The following is a 21,201-nucleotide window of genomic DNA, read 5'->3' as shown; positions in this document are numbered from 1 at the left end:
GCAAAAGCTAAGACCTTGAAACCACTGTATTAAGTATTTATTGTCCCATGTGTATGAGGGTATGATTGGAGAAGTTTGTTAGCTCTGCAAATAACACCTAATTTTTTATCTCTCTATCTACACATACACATATATACACACACATGTACATATATAAATAAAAACAACCAGCTTCTGTTTTTCACCATTCCTCTCTTGTTTCTGTGGGTTTTTTAAAGAGGTTTTTAAATTAGTAGCTCTTCAGTTTAATTTCATCCCCTTCTCTGCTCCTCCCACTCATTCTCTCACTGCTTTCTTCCACCTGTATCCAGTAGTGTTGCAGGCAGTAATCTTTGAAGTGGTTGTCAAAGCAATTTCAAACAGGAAAGCGTAAGGAGATGAGACTTGGAAAAAAAAAAAAAAAATCACAGAAACTTAGTGTGACATACCAGCAAAATAGCTATTTTGCTTCTGTTTACAGGCCTCAGCACCACTTTTTGACAACGAACTCCACAATCCCATGATGGTAGGATAGCTACAGAAAACAATCCTCCACCCATCTAATTTTGTAATGCTTTTGTAGAGTTATGCTGATCAGAACTGAACATGATAACCTAGAAGTGTTTATGTAACCTAACCTCTTCTGGCCAGAGCTATACACTAAACAGAGATGATCATTAAGTCTTTTCCTGAGCTTATGTTCAGATTCAAGTTCTTTCACCTAATCTTTACCTACAAGTAATTCTGGGTGCAAAACTGTAGGCAGTTAAAAGGAATTACTTGTGTGTGATGGCCAGAACCAAAAAACATTAATAAGCAATAAATATGTGCTTCTTGGAGACATTTGGAACTTTTGTCTAATATGCAGCTTGTATTTTTGTAACCCGCAAATGTAACTTGTAACTGTTTGTAGAACCTACTAGGCCTCAAAGACAAAGATATAGCTTTGAAATTAGCTGACATAATAGTTGTTTCTCACTCAAAATTTAGCCTTGATGATGATAAAAACTGGATTCAACTGCCCAGCTTATCCTAGTACATTTCAAAAAGAACAGCTCAAAAAAAGCATAGTCAGAGAGTTTTAAAAGGGCTAGATTTAGACGGAGTAATGTTAATTTTAAACCTGAAGATGTTGTGTTGCAATTTGCTTATTAAATAAACCCCAGCTTGGGCAGTAACTTATTATAATAATTTCTAACACCTTTTAACCCCATAGGATAATAGCTATAAAGCAATATTATGAATGGCTATATAACTAAAAAATTAGCATAATTAGAATATAAAAGAACACATGCATCATAGTAACCCTTGGGAAGGACGGAACAGAAGAGTCATTGCTGTCCCAGACCCCATGGATATCTCTTACTCCCTGTGAGAGTGAGACCAGATCCCGACTGAGGGGCTTCCACCGGTATCCTTTGAGCAGCCCAGTTCAGACACGTCTAACTTTGCTGATTCAACTTGCCATGCATCTTCAAACCAAGGGACTACCAATAAGTTACTAACCAAGTAAGAACTCTTAGTTAATTTCTTTATCTGTTTTATTATCACTGTCAATTTTAGTCTGTACTGTTATGTTGTCTGCTTATTAACTTAACCTTTTTATTAACTATTATATATGCAAACTATATCTTTTGTTGTCATAAGTAAAATTTGTTCTTTTTTGTAAATGAAACTTGTCATTTCTTTCCTTTCCAGCATCACCTTCTCAACCCCGAACCAAATGGCTCAGCGGCTAATAAAGTTGCAGTGCTCAGTCAGTCTGCAACTAAATTGATATCCTCACAGTGCCCAGCTGGCCTGTGACACTTGTGCTTACAAGTTTGGGAGCAACAGAGAAAACCAGCTTTCAAAAACCTAGCTTTAAGTGACTTCCCTAAGGTCACACAGGAAGTCTGTAGGAAGCCAAAAAAAATTTCACATTTCAGATTTGTAGGCAAGTGATTTCACCACAAACTCATGCTTCCTTTCCAATAGCCATAAAAAGCAGAAAGGATCTTGGTTACTAAGGCTGTGCCTAAAACAGCTAAGCCGTGTAAAATGCAAAGAATTCAATTTGCCCAATTTTGATCAAAAACACACATTTTTATTTGTACACTGAATAAATCAGAAAGTTCAGTATATATATAAAAAGAGTATATATAGGCTCCTACAATGTCATCTGTACACAGACCATTCATTTCCTGGCTAAAACCACATTTTAATGAATCAATCAACAGCACCACAAAAATTTAAAAAAAAAAGAAGTCTAAAAATAGGGTATTTGTCCCGACATAGCAGATAACACAGCATGCCCAGAGATGTAATATTACCTCTAGCTTCTCTCATTAACCATTTTGGAACTTAAGTGCTATAAGCCTGGAAAGCAATGGGTACCAATACAAACCAAAGTTAATAGGACTCCAAATCAGTATAAAAGTAGCTCTGTCTAGGACTGGAAGCTAAGGAGAACCACACACACCAATTAATTTACAATATCATAATCCCCTTATAAATTCAGAACCTTATCTTGGATTCAAGTAAAAACAATAGCTCCTGTTTTACCTTAATGCAGGGGTTTGCAACCTTTTTAAAGGGGTATACCCCTTCTGGTGGGTACCCTTCCTGGACTATACCCCCTGGACAAGTGGGGTGGGGGGGACAGGGAAATTCCCCAGCAGCTGGCTGATGAGCAGGGGAGGGTGGGTCACCAGCAGCCAGTCAATGAGGGGGCGGGTGGTGCTGGTGCCACATGATGGTGGCAACGCATGGCTGTGGCAGGCAGTGGCAGCAGCAGGTGGTGGCGGGGACAGATGTGTGTCCCAAGTACCCCCACTTCTCCGCACCACAGCCATGTATCCCCTGGGGCCTCCCCAAAGATGTGTACCCCTGGTTGACAACCCCTGCCCTAATAGATGTATTTTGACTCGAGAGTTCTACTCATCCCATGCTTGCAAAATAGATTACTGCCCAAAGAGATGCAAGAAAGGATTTGAAAGGAAATTATTTTATTCAATAGAAGATCAACACAGTTTGGACTTCCTTTTATACTACACTGATAGGCAATACAGGAGTAGTGCAAGTAGCTTTGGAATATTCAAGCATCTTTGATTTTGTTAAAGTTTTATCATTATTTGGAAAGTCAGATTTCTGTTCCTGGCTGTGTTCTCTGCACTGTAGGACTCTAGGAAACCAGGGACCGAATATCTCAAAATGCTTCTGTCCCAACACACACAGGCACCACTGTCACATTGCCAGGAAGGCACTCCAGCAGCAAGGATGGGAAGGGGAGGGGATCCCTTGTGGCAGCACTAGTCTTACTTCTGTTATGTACTACTAGTTTCCAAAAACACTTCTGTAGCAGTTTTAAGTACATCGTCTTTAGAAAGAACAAGGTTGTGTAACAGACACAGCTTTTATAATCGTTTCCATGAAAAAAAAAAAATACAATATTTAAGTTTTTCCTCAATTACTAAACCAGTGGGTAGAGAGGTGCTACAAAATTCATGGACCGCTACTATTCCTAGACTGTGGCCCATGGTTACCTGTTACGCAGTGGAGGGTATGTACTTACTTAGTATACACGATTGGCATGGAAGCTTTTTTTTTTTTTTTTTCTTTGACAGGTATTAGTTTCCAAAATGCCCCTCACTCTTAAGCACTCCTCATTATCAAGGATCCTAATTTTCTCCGATTTGAAAAGAAAAGGAAAAAAAGAAAAAGAAAGAATCCCAAAATTTGAGGGTTTAAAAACCAACCCAAAATTCACATTTTTCCATGAGCAAAATGAAAAGCTACTAATATATATATATATATATATGGTGTTTCATTTTGATCATGGAAAAATGTGGCTTTCAGGTTACTTTTTTTTTAACCGAAAAATTGGGTGTTTTTGTTTGTTGGGGGGTTTTTTTGTTGTTTTTTTTTTAAACCAGAGAAACCAGGATCCCTGCTCATTATACAGGACAAACACCCGGTGGGGTAAAAAAGGTGCTTGGTTTAAATAAATACTGGATTCTCAATAAAAGAAACAATGCAAACTAGAAAGAAAGCAAGAACAGGGAGGTTGGAGGCCTTTAATGGCAAACTCTGCGTGTCTGAAGCACTGTATTTTTGCTTACCCTGAGCACTGTCTGCTACTAACCCTGGGCTGGAACAGGGCTCCTCCCAGGCCAGATCTGGACCCACCTCTGGTGCTGGAAGCAGAAGCAGCAGCAGAAGCACTGGGGTCCATGTGCTGTGAGGGAATACAATTAACTCCTAGTTAGGGTTGCTCATTAAGTGACCGACTCCTCAGTCTGCTTCACAATAGGGGGTGGTCTTTTGGCCTGGGACCCATTTTAACGAATGGTACATGATATATCTGTCACCACCAGCCCACCTGGCAATTAGTCTGCGAGCTGATCAATTAAAACCCACACATGGACAATTAATGAAACAAATGATAAGTTTATTAAATATACAAATAGCAAACAACAGGTAAGCAATACCGACACGAAACACAGTACTCACACACTCTTATCAATAATACACTTTACAACTAACTATTCTATCTATATCTATCCAAGTATAATATATCCATCTATTCCTTACACTATTATTATCAAGGTACAGAGTGGCATAAACTTTCTTAAGAAAGGGAAGGGAGATCATTATTAAGCTCCAACAACTCCAGCCTCTGAGATCCTGAGGGCTGTTCACTTCACAAGTCCACTCCGAGCTGACAGGGACTTACCTTCCACAGAACAGATGGAGAGGAGGGAGGTGGAGCAGGGCAATACTAACAACAGTGGGGCAGAGAGCTGCTACAAATGTAAAACACACCCGGAGGAAGAAAGTTTTCATAGATTAGAGAGTCAGAAGGAACCCAATGGATCACCATGTCCAACCCCCCCACCCCGGCAGAAGAGAAGACTGAGGTCAGACAACCCCAGCCAGGTGATTGTCTAGCCAATCCTGGGAAGCCAACTCTAATTGCCTCTGCTGTGGAGTCCATTGATGGGGAGCAAGATCCTGGAGACCCTTGAGTGTACTATCTAACACTCCACTGACTTCCACAGACCACTGCACTCTCCTTCCCACTCTTCATCTTCAACCAGCTTAGGCACTCAGCCCCACGCTGGACTCCAATCACACCCTCACACTCTCTCTCTCAATTGGACACCATCAGATAACCTTCTCTACCCTCTCAGTCAGGCACACATCAAACCCACACCAAGCAGACCCACACACGCACATCAAGCATTCTCGAAACACCCACACCCCCGAGCTCCACCCACGCATACCCTTTTATACAGAATGTGCACATGGCACTCTCTAGTTCTGCGCTCAATACTAAAATGTGCACACAACTCTACTTTCAGGTGGCCGACATCATCTTAACAGGGGTAAGGTAAACTGCAATTCACTCTGTGACCCACTCAGACAGTCAGCCTGGGTACCATATCTCTCTCTCCCCGACAGATCCAAATTTCTTCAGCAACAAATACAGCAGTTGCCCACTGACCTGCCCCACTCCCCCTTCTGGCACCCATCCCCAATGCGGCTTTGTACCTCAGCATTTGGCAGCAAGCCCCACCCACAAATTCCTGGCCCTTTTAGGAGCCCCATGAGACAGATGACACTACTCTGTGAGCCAGATCAGGGCCACAGGCTGTATGTTTGACATCCTTGTTCTAGAGTAACAAACAGAAGCCCATCTTATAATTTTTCTGAGTTTATTAACCATGAATGAAGGCAGTGTCCTCCATGCAACATTCACTGCTAACGCAAGAAATATTTTCAGACAATATGTGTGTGCTGTTTCTATAAAAAAAAATTAGGACAAGTTTATTGTAAATCAACTGACTTTAGAGAGTCAGCAATTTTTTTCCAAAGGCAATAAACCTCTAAAGCAAGTGATTAGGCTCTGGGCACAAACACCACAGACTCCCATGTTCTAGCCCACTGACCAGGTTATATGGTCACAGTTGTACAACCTCACTACTAGTAGACCAGTGCTAACAATACTGTCAACACTATTAAAAACACCAAGGCAAATAACACTGCTAACATGCAGGTGATGTGCACAGCTTTACTTCTTTCCTGATCTGTCACAGAGCTTTCAGTGGGACAGATGGAGAACAGAGGTACACAAGGCGAGCAGTGGGTCTTTAACTGGACGAACTCTAAAAAACAATTAACTGATATAACAGGAGAAAAAAAAAAAAAAAGAAGTCACCTTCAGCCAATACAGGAGATCCTCAAATGAAAAAAGGGATATTTTAATTGCCTTCATATTATAACACTGCAGGCATGGTATAGTAATAACAATAGCTTAATTTGCTCTAATAGAAGGACTGATTCATCTCTGTATGAAAGGGAGAGCAGAAAACTAGTTTTTAAAGAGTGGCCATATCAAAGAAAAAGGATATAGTGAAAGTGTTATTGTGAAAGAAAAAAAAAACAGTACAGCATTTCTATAATTTTCCCATTTTTCTTGATGTGAAATAATTGGCACAAATTATTGCAGCAGCATAGCATTTCCTTTAACTGAGATTCATCTTAGAAAACATGAAAAAGGTGACTCTTGACCTGGACAGCATTTTGCAGCCATGGACCAAGAAAGGCAACATGACTGAAGCACCAAATAAGATTCCCATAACAAAAAGAAGGGTAGGCACTGAAGCCACTTGCAACCCCATCACCAATTTCAGTACTTAGTCAGAAATTCCAATGACTAAACCAACCACAGAAAGAACTTTCTGTACCCAATGGTTTTCAGATTACTTTTGGATGCATTTCAATGCAAGATAAAAATCAGAGAGACATATACATAAGTCCACAGGAAAACAAATAGCTTTATTTACAACACAGCCAATTTAAAAAAAATTGTCTTTTCAAAGTACAAGCAGACATTGGCAATCATAAGGCAGCCCAGTGGAAAGGATGGGAAAAGATGTCACTAAGGAAATGCAAAAAGCCAACCAAAGCACCATTACTATACATATTTACACTGTTTATTGTTGGGTAAAAGAAAGCTTTTCTATGCAAAAATGAGATTTTAATAAACCTTTTTTGAGCAAAGGTTACAGGCCACATAAGCCACAGAAACTCTGAGTTTAAGCAGCAGAGCAGCAAACAATAAAGAGATGCTGCAGTCTCCCATTCTCAGCATCTTTATGGGTCCATATATATGATAGGAACAGAAAGAAATATGTTCTATGTGTGTTCACTGGCTTGATTTACAGACATTTATTCTAAATACTGTCTCCACAAGTACTATGTTTATTGGATTTTAAGAACATCTTTCTCATTCAGTCAAAGTACATGACCAGATTTTTCAGAAGATTTCAGCACATAAAGGAGCTGAGCATCTTCCAAAATGGGACCAGAAGTGCCACAATGACAATGTTTGAGCACTGGGCACTTTTTGAAAAACCTAACCCAGTCACAAGCACTGAGCACCTGAAAAGTGGCACCTGCTCTTAACATAATCTCTGTCAGCCCCATGACTAACATTGAGGCTGCCTGAAGGAGTAGCCAACCCATTCAATCTTATTTTTTCCAGATTTTACTAGGTGCCACGTTGGGGGGGGGGGGAGGGGAAGCAGAGCTCAGAAATCAAACCAGCAAGAAAAGACAAACAAAATAGCCCTACAGAACTACTAACACATCAGACTGGAGTTACAGCTTTGGGGCTTTTGGGGTGACAGGCAAAGGGGATGGTGTTAGTGAACATCTGTTACAGTTAAGTTCCTTGCTAATTCACTGCAGCTACACCAGACACAGGTTAGCCCAGTGAACTCTTAGGCTGCTGAGGCATATCCTTAAATCAGAAACAGCGTTAAGGAATTTTGACAGCTCTTTTCTGTTCTTTTAAATCTCTTCCTATGTGCTGTGCTGTGAGAAACAAAAGGAACCAGGGTTTACTTAATGAGCAGTCACTGAAAGCAGAGGACATTCATGGTACATACTGACAGACAGGGTACAGAGTAAAACTGTATTTAACATTTCAACCTCTCCAACTGCTTATTTCAATATGAATTTTGATATTAAAAAAACCTTAGTGCTAAGGCAAAGCCCTTTCCCATGTAGACTGCATAGGAAAAATATTGTCCCCTTATATGGAATGATGCCATATTTTTCAAAATCAGAATCTGGGCATTATAACAGAACAGGTTAGCAATTAGCTGAGAAGAAAGTGTTGCTTGGTGCCTCAAAAACAATTTTTAAATAGACAAAAGAATTTTCATATACACACAAATGGTCTATTAACTGTTTGTATGGCAAGTCATTTTAAATATATGCCATAAAACAACACTACACACCTGATACGTAGATGAAATAAGACCATGATTCTGTTTATCCCAACGTTTAATATTCAGAGCCTTGCAGCTGCCACAGGCATAGCCCAATCCTCACTACAGAAAGTTGCCCAAGAAAGTGTTCTTTTAAAGTTGTGAAGAAAAAACTCAACAAGAAAAAAATCTGGCATGGCTTATCTGCACAGGGCTGCAGACAGCCTGAAATGTTAGTTTTGAAGGCCTGCAAGTCTTGTTCACCCTAAGAGAACCTGGAATCCTCAAACAAAAATGACTATAGTGACATTAACTATATTTTCACCAATTTTAACCTGGGCTCGTCCCATAGTTCCAAGACTCCCTGGTGCCAGTAGTCACAATTATTCCTACATCTGACAAACCCTCCACTTGCCCCACCTGCCAACCTCTTTAATGCAGTTATAAAAAATGTGTTATGTTGAAAACTGAAAACGTTAGGAAAGCACAGAACAGGGAGGATATAGTGAACAACAGCCAAACTGCATATTTATTCAATGAGGAAATAGAAGTTAATTTGAACTGATGTAAAACTCTTATTCCCACAGTATGTCACAGAATGCAGGTATACATTGACAAAAAGTCTTTGGGATGTTCAATGGGAAGGCAACAACCTGCTAGACTTTTACTGAACCATTACAGATAAGAAAATACACAAACTGCTGTCTACCATATACACTCTGTTAAGCAAACTGGGAAACACTTTAAAAATAAACAAACAAGCAAACCCTGTGTTCCAGGAAAGCCACCCAATATAGAAAGCTTCCTTATTAGGGTAACTAATGAGTAAGTTATACAAGGAGCGTTTCCTACCATTCAGTCAACCTTACAGCCCTACTCTCTTTCTATGTTTTTCATCCAAAGCTATGAAAAGGGCTTTGGCTCTCGCAAACCAATTAAAATCTAATTAAAGAAAGAGACTGGCACCATCTAGGGTGAGCAATGTCATATTTCACATAAGTTTGCAACCCTAAGTTGGAGGGAGCAGAATATTTTAGCAAGGAGTATTTACAAGGGCTCCAATCTTCCAAAAACTCAATACAGGTATCAAATTAAAGGCATGCAAGTGAATGGAGTTCAATGAAACTACATCCTCCAAACCTCATGTCCCAAACATTATGTGCGCATGCAACAGAGCATTAAATGTGCATGCAAATGTTTGTATGGAAAAAGGGCATCAGAATGTAGAATTCCAACCTCAAGCCTCCAGTGATTATAAGATTTGAGAGCCTCAGCCATGGGATTTTAAATCAAAACACTCATTTTTATGCCAGCGTCCAAGTCTGTTTTATTTACCTTCTGGTAGTGTATTTTCAAACTCTCAAGCCACAAGGGCTTTCATTTGAAAAAAAGAAAGAATTAACTAATCTTCCAAGACCTAGGCTTTCAGAAAAAGTGTCAAGTATCATGAGACTCCCAGTAACATGAGAACACACAGAAATAAGGAACACCATAACATTTTTAAATAGCAGCACTACACCTTCTGCCAAACAGAAAAAGATTGATGCTGGTCTTTTACTAGGAATACTAGAAAACATTTGAGGGATGTGATGAGAGAGACTGCAACCCCCACCCCACATCTTCCATACAGGAGAAGATATTTAGTTTGTAAAATATGCCACAGTGCAAAGGGGAGGTTAAGGACACCAGAAGACAGAAATTCCAAGCTATTCTCTATGGCAGGGGCAGGCAATTATTTTAGCTGAAGGGCCATTTAACAAGTTTTGGCAAGTTGTCAAGGGCCACAAGGATGCCCCTGCCATTTGAAAAGTGACCCAGTCCCTGGTTGCCATCTTGGGACTGGAAGTCCCACCCCTTAACCCCTGACCTTTACCACCAGAATTCCCTCCCTTTGCCCCCACAAGTACTCCTTTTGGGAAGGGGGTTTGCCATTTTGGACTGAAAAAAAAAAACCCAAAACAAACCCCAAATTATATATTAAAAATCAAACATCCATAATAACATATTTTAATTTTATACTTAAAAAAAAATACTTTTGTCCTGATTTGTGTATGCTTGCACTGTGTATATAGAAGTGATTCCATAATAGCTCAAACTGAAGTCTTACTCTTGAATATTGCAGGGGTATGCAGGGGGGTATTGGAATGTGGGGGGGGGTAGTATGTGTAGTGTGGCAGTGGGTATGGGGTTTGTGGAGAGGGAGGGAGTCTGGGGGTATATATGTAGCAGTGAGTGGGGCTCCCCCCAGAGGCAGAGGTACGAATGTGGAGTTTGTGGGGACTGTGGGGTATGGTGTGGGTAGGTGCAGTGTTTGTGAGGTGTGGGAGGGAAGGTGTGGTTGTGGGGTGAGCATGGGAGCCCCCCCCGTGTGCACCTCCCTGAGCCAGTCAACACCTTCCCCCACGCTGCAACAACCCAGAGCCCGCACACCCTGCAGTGCCTCACTGCCAGCAGCATGTAGTCCCAGCGTATCCCATGCCTGCTCTGTACCACCCGGCCACAGCATATCCTGGGTTATGCAGCGGGACTACCTTTCTAGGCAGCCCAGTGGCAGCCGCTGGCCTCAGCCCCACAGTAGCAGCAGGGACCCACACAGACATCCCTGACCAGGTGCGCCTTTTGCCTGCTCCACTCTTGCCTGTCTGGACTGAGCAGCAATAGCAGTGGCAGAGACAGGCAGAAACTGCTGCTCAGCTTGGGGGGGAAAGCAGCCCCTCCCCTTGCTGCTGCCAGGTAGTTCTCGCTGCACCTACCCAAAGCCCACACCGTGCAGGGCTGCCCTGTGGCTGCTCTGCATTGTCACTACTCCCCCTCAGGGCAGCCCAGAAGTGGTGCTGACAGACACAGGTCAGCTTGGGCTGTATTTTGCCCACCCCTGCTCTATGGAGTGCTCCCTATAGACATCTAAATAGGCCAAAGTCACAAAGGAGGGACAAGATGGCTTTTTAAAATGGAAACTCTGAAACGGGTCAGGAACTAAAGAAGCAGGCAATACAGAGCCAGGGACTGGAGGCCTCCTGGCAGTCAGGGAGTCCAATACATCTACGGTCCTAGAGAGAACTGTATTTTAGTAGACGAGCAATTGGGCGGGGAGGGGGGAAGGCACAAACACGAGCTAGCTGAGAGTGCAAGGGTTGAGAACTGATTTTTGATTGTGGGGAAAGGAATTTGATTTGGTTTGTAGGTGGGAGAGGCAGAATTGATTTATGAAAGTCAATTGTGACTGCTGAAAGAGAACCAATTTTGATGCTAGCTGCTAGTTTTGATTTGAGTGTTTGTGGGGAGTGTAATCTGATTTTGTGATAAAAAGTTGATTAATTTTTGGAGCTGGAGATTATTTTGACTGCATGGAAGAGAGAACAGCCTACAAGGAAAAATCTAAATTTATGGCTATAGGAATAAGCATCTTCCCTGTGAACAACTACAGTTATTGCCACAAGACTGATATACAAATGTAAACCCAAACCAAGAGCGCTCAGAAGAGGAACTGGCTATGCTCCTAATTAAGGGTCCACAATAAAGTTATATTGGGGAGAGGGGTTCCTCAATAACTGCACTCTTACCTTTTACAGCCACAAGCTTGCACAGAACTAAGTCTTAACAGTCAAATCATTAAATGCTTATAACACTTCTTGTGGGCCCAATCCTCAATTTCAATTCAATACCTTCACATACTTGACAGGATGGAGTCCCACAGAAAGTTTCTCTTTACAGTGATTAGTAAACTCCAGTGACCTCAGCACCAAAGAGCCTGATGGAAAACAGGGACTGGAAGGCAAACTGACCAGAGAGAACTGTGGAATCTCAAAAATCTCATTTCTCTCCCATGTTCGGTGAATGCCAAATCTTAAATGCTTGCAGCATCCAGTTATGCAACTACTATGGAAGAAAAGAGGGGAAAAAATAAAAATAAAAAACAGATGGCTAAAGAATTTTATAAGGGAACCCCCAGCACTATTTCATTTTCAAAAGGAAAGCAATTCAATATTGATATCTATATATAAATATGATGCAGGTACTATTTTCCACCATGTATTGTTAATACAAAACAGTCAGACACCCTTTGCAAAGAAGTTAAGTCTTTAGCCAGTGAAGACAGTATGAGAGAATAAGTTTATTCCCCTAGGCAGTTAAGAATTAAAAGAGAGAGATTTCATGCAGAAGATGAAGAGCACCACAAATACCATGCAAAGGAACCTCATTGTGCCCAAGACAGCTATTGAATGGCACCTCCTTGTGGAGGAATATCCTGATATTTACAATTTCCCACCATAATCTTAATATTTTAAAATTAGTCAAGATGTATCTATCAATATCCTGCCCTTTACAAAGCAGCATCTGATAGGGAATGACAAATTAGGAGCCTAACAGAACAAATCCTTAAGAGTCAGGGCAATCCCAGGAGAAAATTACGTTATCACTACACAAATAATCACCACAGAAACTCTAGTTAGGGCTCCAATTTCTTCACTACCAAATAACAAAACAAAATGGAGGCAGCCCTTGCTCCAGACACAGCATATATGGATGCCAGCAATTTCATTTGTTACACCATATGGCACCATGACTTGGCTTCTAGATGCCTTAAATGACCTTAACTCTGTAAGAGCATTTCTACAGCAGTATTCCTCCAGCAAGACTGATCAAGCCAGACTCAGTCAAGGTTACCATATTCCTCCCTTCATAGACATTAGGCCCATCTCTACCTCAGGCAGAGCTTAAGTTTGTTCTGGAAAAGGAATTCAGATTTGAGTCCGGTAGCAACTGAAAGTCATTTCTGTTAAAAGCAGTTCAGCAGCCAATCTAAAATGAGACTGGTCCCTGCTATGGAAAGTGCCTATACCATAAACATTTACCAGCAGAGCTTATGCTAGAGAGAGTAGTTCAGTCCCTAGCTTCATTTAGTCCCTGGCCCAATTACCTCTTTTCTCCATTAGAAGTAATCCATTCCAGGTTAGGATTAAAGCACATTGACAGCCATGTGCAGAAACTCAGCACTGTCCCACAGTTTTTCAGAGAGCAAAGAAGAGGCATCAGGTTATCAAGCAAGGACTTTTCACAAACTTCATGATTACAGGATTAGAAACATCACATTCTCACAGTATTGCAAGTCAGTAAGCTGTATTAAAAACCAAAAACTGTTGGGTTGGTTGTTTTTTTTTAAAAGGCTGAGATCAAAACAGGCTGCCAGATTTTCTAAAAGGGCTGAGCAGCAATAACACTTATATGCTTTAGTGGAAACTTGTATGACACGAGCAAGGTAAGAAAAAGTGGGTTTATTCAGTTAATCACCTGAAAAATACTGTTTTATAATGATGTGCTGACAACTTAGACATAGCATCATAAAACCCCCCAATACTGAGCCTTCATTTGGAGAGGAGCTGTCTTTATTCATTAAATGGGGACAAGCATTAAAGACTACATAGAGCTGCAAAAGTAAATCAAGGGATTTTCAGTCTATGCTGGACAGATGCTGCCCTACCTAGACATAATCCATTTAACGAGTAAAGCAGGAACACTATAGTGTTAGTGACTTCCCACATAGACAACATAACCACTGCTGCACTTGCTCCTCAAGTTTAGAGCTTCTCCATGTGGAAGGGGAAATACAAAATTTTTTAAAAATGCATCAGAGAAGGGGGAAAAAATAAAAGATGTACTCAGGACAAAATGGAAGGTATTAGAACCTAGCAAGAATACATCTAGAATGTTGCGCACTACAAAAGACCAATTGCTAGCCACCGATAAAGCCACTTGATAACAAGATATGTATACATTTGATGTTCTTTAAACTTTTCAAAGATGGACTTATACCATAAACTTGTAAATAAACAAGCAGCTTGTTTCGCTCATGTACAGTCCCTGCTCGCAGGCACATTTCACTTTGTTTATGACTGCATTGTCATTTATTTTAAGGCATGAATGGACCATTATTTGCCTACAGAAACACAGCATTGTTGGCATGCCAGTACATTAAAATAACTTGGTGTTTACTCCATTTCCTACCAACAGACACTTACAACATGGACTTGAAACAGCATGAAATGTAGCCTTGATGTCCGCTGCCATGTTACATACATTAGGCCTGTCTTCAGGAACAGACACGGTATAGAGAATTAGTTTCTCATAGTTTTGTTTTCACTCATGCCCCTTTTGTTCTTTTTAGCCACCCACCCGTTACACAACTATAAGCTTAAAAAAAAAAAAAAAAGGACCAAGTTGTAAACAAAAATTACTTTAGAAGCAGAGAAAGCATTACTTAAAACATCTTATAAAATATATTTTTTAATCTTCCCTGTGTTTTAACACAGGATTTTCATTTATAGATCTGATGCTTAAGAAACATTTTTATTGTACGACTTTAAGCAAGAGGAAACACAGTAGGAGAACCTTTAATGATTGTGACTAGTTGTGTACGTTAAAAAAGAAAATCCATCACAAATATAGCACACCAGTGTTATTTTACCTCGGTTGCCAAGATAATGAGCGTAAGGCACTGATCTGACAGACGGACATGGGAAATGTGGAATCACTGCCAGCACTCCACAAGCTACTCATTTATAAATGGTTTAGCAGGATTGGACCCACATGCTTAAAGCTGATGTCCGTATCAGTTCTACAGGGCCTCTGAACACAGTAACTTTAGGTAGGCTGGTTGTTTTTAAAATACCCAGACTGTGTGTGTTACAAAAATAAAGTCTTTTTTTAAGCTTTAAAGCCCAGGAAAACCACAGTGCTCAAGAAACAAGTGAATCAGAAGAAAAACAAAAGCCAAACTAACTAGTTTAGCCTCACCGCCAAGCTAACGACAACGCAAAATATAATAGAGAAGCAAAAATGATGAAATAAGCTTCATACAAAAATTACTGGCTTGTCCTGTGCAGCAGATCAAAGTAGATTACCATAAATGGGTCTCTTCCATTTTAAAAATCTAGAAAAAATAAGCTAGATTTTCTAAATTAATTTCATCTTTAATGATCTTTTAAAATGTTAATATTATGGGTAAGGTGGAGGCTTTTATAAAAGTGACTTAAGCTGATAGTTCCCCTTTAAGACATAGGTGACGTTATGATTCAAGTACGACTGACTGACATTTTCAACAACTCCAACAGATAGAATTCATCTTTGTAGGAGCAATTACTTATAACTACTAGAAGTGTCCAATGCAAGTGTCAAGCTTGCCAACAAGAACTAGTTTACTTCAAAATGATTTACAGAGCCCAAATCTGTGAGGTCCCAAATTCCCTTGCTTCCCACTGACACTGCAGGAACGAATCCATTAAACAGAAACACACATCCTTCTGACCTACTGAAATACCACTTCAGCTTTAGCATAATGAATCTTATTACAACTCTTTCGTTGCAAGCAAGACCAGAAGTAGATTTTTAACGTGCAAGCAAAAACAAAAAGAACATACACTCTACAAGTTTACTTTGCATAAGAAAAGAGATGGCTGAGGCAGACCCATACAGTTAATTGCATGTTGCTGTCTACCAGTTCCAAATACATCCCACTGGGCTGTTGCAGCACAAAATTCTTGTCTGACTAAGCAAATAACTTCAGATAACTCCCAAGGCTCCATGTCCTGACTCTTCCTATTCAGCAGACTGAAAGGAAAAGGGAAGGGGGGGCAGGGGGAGAAGGGGAGGAAGAAGAACTGTGTCTTCAGGGGAGGGGAGGGGAAAAAAAGAAAAGAAGAGTCTGCCCAGAATAGAATGATCCATTATCAGCCCTGAGAACATCAAATTGCTGCATCCCTCTGACATTACATTCAGCTGCTCAGACACAGACTCATCATCAAGACTTGTGCTGATAGCTAGAAAACTTTTTTTAAATAACAGTTGCCAAAAGAAGAGGGGGGAGGAGTGTGGGGGGGGTGGGGGGGAAAAAAATCAATGAATAAATATTTGCAAAATCTTATACGGCAGCTACCCCATATGAGCAGTTAGAATGCAAAATTAGCTTGACAGGACCTGAATCAGGCAAGGCACTCAAGAGAGATCCATAACCCACCCAACTGCTTCTGGCGAAGCCAGGGGGTCGAGGACATGAACCCCACCCACCCAGAAAAGGCAATGGCCAGGCTCCAGCATCAGCAACACACTCCCCTAACTGCCCCTTACCATTTCTTGGTGCACTCCACCATCAGCTCCTGGTAAGAGGCCACAAACTGGAACTTGGACGCATGTTTTCCCACCCGTTGCAGCCTTTTCCACACTGAAGCCATGATGATGATGATACTGATGAGTCTCAGAGGCTGATACAGAGCGCCAGCTCCCCAAACTAGCCAAAGGCAGGTCAAACAGTGTGCGTGTACCCAGCGCTCCGGAAGCCTAGGTAGGGACCCAGCACCCACAGTGCGCAAGGAGGAGCTCCAAGCAGCGCTCAGGATGCATGGTCAGTCTGTTGCTGTCCCAGGCTAGATCCCAAGCCCGGCCCAGAGCCGGGAGCAGCAGGACCTGCAGTGTGACAGGAGGGAAGTCCCCTCAGGCAGCCGCCCTCCTCACGCAGGAGACAGCAAACGGCAGCACACTGCAAGACACAAGGAGGGAAGGGGGGAGCAGGTTCATGAGCTCCCTGCTGTACCGGTGCAAAGGCAGGCAGGCAGCCTGGCCCCCGCCGGAGGAAGAGACCCCTGCAACAGCACCCGCACCCTGGGGCCCCGCACGCGCCGCCTGCTCTTTGTCTCCCCGCTGCCCACAAAGACTGTCACCTCCCGGGGCCGTCGCACGCGCGGGGGCGGCGGCGCCCCCCGGCCCAGCCGGGCCCGGCCGCAGGGCGGGCAGCAGCGCGGCGCCCCTCACCCGGCGGGAGCCCCGGGAGGAGCCGGCGCGCATGGGCATATGTCAGCGCCGCGCCCCCGCCCCACACCCCGGGGCCGCCCTTACCTCGCGGGTGCTGTGTCTCGCGCCCCGCCGGGCGGCGGCTGCGGGCGCTGCTGCCCATTCCCGGCGCGTCCCGCCGGGCCCCGCATCGCCTCGCTCGCCCCGCCCCTGCCCGGGGCTGCCCTGACCCCCCCCCCCACCAACTGCGCGCCTGCCGGCTGCGCTGCTCACCTAAACTGCACACCCCCCCCAGCCACAACCTAACCTCGCTGCCCCCCTGGGCGCACCATTGGCAGAAGCTCCGCGCCCGCCTACACAAGGGAAGGCCATTGGCCGCGGCACCACATCCGTCACAATCGGCGCAGCACCGAGGCGGAGGCGAGGGAGGAAAGATACCAGCCTTGCTCCGCGGCCCCGGGGTCCTGACTGGCCGCTGGGCTCGATGGGCGGAGTTGTTTATACCTGAGGGACTGACGATTGGCTGGCTAGCTGTCCGTCAGGGGAAGAGGCGCAACCATTGGCTGGCGGGAGGAGTCGGTCGGGGAGTGAGTTGTCACTCGTGGGGCGGGGGCGTGGCCGTGGCCGTGGCTGTTCGCCGAGGCGGGGCGGGGTGCCGGACCCGGGTCTGGGTGGCATTGCTCAGGCCGGTGCCCGAGGGGCAGTGGGGTTTGTTGCTCGGCATCGGCCCCTCAGGCTTGGCTGCTGTAGATCGGTAGTGGGAGCCGCGGGCAGCCCGGGGCTCGGCAAGCGGACCGCAAAAAAAGAAAACTGAAAGCAAAATCACTAATGAAGACTAAAACAAAAAACGCGGTGTGCTTTTTTTTTTTTTTTTTTTTTTTTTAACCCAGTGCGGTGCTTCTTGCGGGGCTCCTCCCTGGTTTTGTAGTGTCCTGGTGCAAATCTGCCCGAGTTTTTCCAAGCCTTTCTGCCGAGGTGCTACGCACTAGAAGGTGCTGGTCTTGCCAGGGTGGATGAGGTTGTGGCCGAGGAATCCGGGTTTGATGGCGAGCAAACTGCAGCTCCGGCAGTCCGGGCTGGGAATACTCTAGGCAAGTTGGCCTGAAATTGGGCCCCTGGTTTCTGCTGCACTCTGGTGGGACTTTCAATAGCGGTTTCAGGCCCAGAGAAAATCCTGCTACATTACATCCAAAAGTGAGCCCTACAGTGGGGCCTTCCCTTATTTGAGCCGCTATTCAACTGTTTGTTCCCCAAATTTTCAGTTTAGTATTATGCTGCAGAATTTTTACATAAAAATACACACACTGGAGAAATTTCAGGATGTTGCAGCCGGGTGGGAAACAGGTGCTGGGCGATGGAGTGAGATTTTACAATAATCATGTGGTTAAGTTCCTGCCAGTACTGTTGGTGGGAGGCTGGAGAGTTATTTTTAAATGAACAGGGTACCTCGTGCTGCTTCTGGCTGTCTGGAGATTTGGGAAGATGGTCTTATGCTCATTCAGGTTTGGAAGGGGTTCTTCGCAAGTGTATTTCTAAATTAAAGCTTGGAAGGACATTTCTGAGGTAAAAGGTAGAATCTGGGACTGTTCCTGCATGAATGGTGCCTTGGCACAGCAAAAATTGATAGGAGCTCATTTAATCCTAGTAGCCAACCAGTTAACTAACCAGGCCAGATTTTCAGTAAATGCAAAGGGAAACAGGAAAGAGTAAAACGTGTAGGAAGACATCCACTCAGGCCTTGAGGCAGCTGTAGAATGGCTGCACTAGTCTTCGCAGCTTCCTATACTGCCGGTTCCTATCTAACAGCATGGAAGTCTAGACAAATGCAAAAACAGTGGATTTTTTTAGGCTGAGCCCCACTCTGCCTGAGCCCTTCCCTCTGTAGAACTGCAGCATAGGAAGTCCCCTGCAGTCAGCACCTGGCCTGACAGATAGCAGAATAAGTTGTTTTGGGGACAGCGAGTAATTTTTCTGTAAGGAGGGTCAACAATAGGTGGGGTGTGGTTGATGGTGGATACTCATTTTCTAATTTTTCTGCTGACAATTAAAAGTAAAGATACAATTAGTTCCACTGCTTACCCTTACACATCAGTACAACATTCTCTATTCCCTTCCTTCCTTCCTTCCCTTAGTCAAACATTCTTTCCCCAGTGAAATAGGCACAGAGGATCTGATGGTTGTTCATCAGCTTTCATTTCAAGCATCATTATTTATTAACATTTTCTGTTACCTTCATTGCTTTAAGCTTCATGTTACACTACACCTGAGAAGTCAAGGGCCCATACCTATCAGTCTCCTTTTCCTTTCTAAGTGTAGAGAGAGTTTTTGTATAGGATAATTATAGGTATTTCTTAGTGGTCATGTATTTGTTTTTTAAGCACCGAGTTGAGAGCAACAACTATCATATTTGATTTGTATAGAAAACAAGGAAACAGTGGGAGTTCTGGAAGGGTGAGAGCTCTTGTTAATTCTGCAAATAAGGGCTCAGGTCTCCGGCTGCAACTCAGGAGCACAAAAATTGAATCAGACATAGGGGAGGTTACCAAAAATGCCACCTCTGTGCTCCAGAATGCTAGATTCACTGTGTACTGGTCAAATCCCCAAACAGAAGTCATACAGCCTGAACGCTGCTGTAACATGTGCTGGGCACCCACAGCTCCAAAGGGCCCGTATAACAACCAGAGATTAGCAGGTGCGTGGCAGAAGCATCCCGCCCCTTGGCAACATCTCTACACCAGCTGCAAAAGAGGGGTTATCCAGGAACCCTATGTTGGCTACTTCACCAGAGGATCCTTCTATATTAAAATGATCCTACTCTGACTGCTGGCTCTGCCAGCTGTAGGACAGCTTTGTGCCAGTGATACAGCGTGAAACACAGATCAGGGTCTGAGCCAACATCTTGGGAAATAACAACATTTTAATTTAACCCATTATAGTCATCACAGTCATTGACCAGCAAAAGTAATTTCTAGTTGGGCCAGCAACTGAATTTACAACTTTCACATTACTCCAAGACAGGCTTTATGATGACTATTAACATAATGATGGATTCTTTCTTTGATGTCAAAGAGTTTTTCTCTTACAAAACAGAAAATGATATCTTTAGGATATACAGGCAGATAGTTTCTGTTATTCAGAAATACAGTAATGTTATTACTTCATTTATTTCAAATATAATCCTAAAATTAAATCCTGTGATAAGGAATACATAGGCCTGAAAGATACATTTGTGTTTGCAATATGTCCTCCATTACAAATTCTTTTGGAACTTTCGAATTTATTAAGTAAAATTCTAAAAATCTTCCCAATGAGGAAGGAGCTGGCAGGGGCAGATTGCAGAAGTGTCCAGACCGTCATGACTCCTTTCCATAAGCAGTTGGTACCTGTTTCCAGCTGGGAACAGAGTGACTAAATTGTCTTCCAGCCTTCCATTGCTACAGGTAGAGGTACTTGTCCAGGACACGATGCAAACATCTTTCATTCTCTTTGTCCCCAGGATGAACCCCCCTAGCATCTGAGGGAAGTACTAGCACTGAACTGACATCATCGCTTGTTTGCCTGTGAGACTTGATCCTTGATTATTTTCCCATCATCACTTACTGTAGTACTATTAGTTATTGATCCACCCTTATCTTCTCCTTCTCATAATAATTGTACCCCCACAAGTGCCTAGCTTCACTCACCATTCCCATTACAATACATATCTTATTTTATCATCTTTGTCTTCTGCTTCTTCCTAGAAGAAAAAAGGCTCAGTTTTCCTAGGTGACAAGTCTTTTGTTCAGACAAACATTAGCTACTCTGTTTCTAATTCTCCCTTCAACTTTAGAGCTTCACATCCCTTTTGTTGTCTGTCAACTCCTGTTCATCAGCATCTGTTATGACAAGGTGTTTCCCAACAAAGAACCGATGACCTTTGCTAAAAATAGTTAGACTTATAACTATAATTTTCACCATCTCTCCATATACAAGCCTGCAGAAATGTCACTCAGGAAAGTAATTCTGTCATATCAAAATTATAATGCTATGTGATTGTGCAAATATGTTTATATTTGTGATGATGTGCAAGTCTACATCTTTCACTCTTACGTGTTGTACTTCTCCATTTTCTGGCTCTAACCATGGGTTGGATTTTGCCCTATCAAGGTCAATGGAAGACTGCATCGACTCATGTGGGTTT

The 21,201-nt window shown here is 42.9% G+C and overlaps 1 protein-coding gene across 10 annotated transcripts in view; it reads right to left on the bottom strand.

The window, feature by feature from the left end:
* EHBP1 (EH domain binding protein 1) overlaps nucleotides 1-17,450 on the bottom strand; it is a 334,112-nt gene extending 316,662 nt beyond the window's left edge. For 8 of the 10 annotated variants that reach the window (XM_090050452.1, XM_090050433.1, XM_090050446.1 and 5 more), the window contains exons 1-2: nucleotides 17,127-17,273; nucleotides 16,362-16,770 (exon numbers count right to left, since the gene is read on the bottom strand). In XM_090050452.1, the coding sequence (XP_089906578.1) occupies nucleotides 16,362-16,465 (104 nt within the window). In that variant the 5' untranslated portion in view covers nucleotides 16,466-16,770; nucleotides 17,127-17,273. Of the gene's footprint in view, nucleotides 1-16,361; nucleotides 16,771-16,951; nucleotides 17,091-17,126; nucleotides 17,274-17,350 lie in introns of those variants that run through there. The other 2 variants (XM_090050445.1, XM_090050441.1) reach the window with 2 other exon arrangements.
* Between the last annotated feature and the right edge of the window lie 3,751 nt (nucleotides 17,451-21,201).

The sequence above is a fragment of the Crocodylus siamensis genome, chromosome 1, assembly GCF_052110815.1.
Source record: "Crocodylus siamensis isolate JL-2025a chromosome 1, ASM5211081v1, whole genome shotgun sequence".
NCBI lineage: Eukaryota > Metazoa > Chordata > Crocodylia > Crocodylidae > Crocodylus > Crocodylus siamensis.
This window is presented reverse-complemented; position numbering and strand designations above follow the sequence as displayed.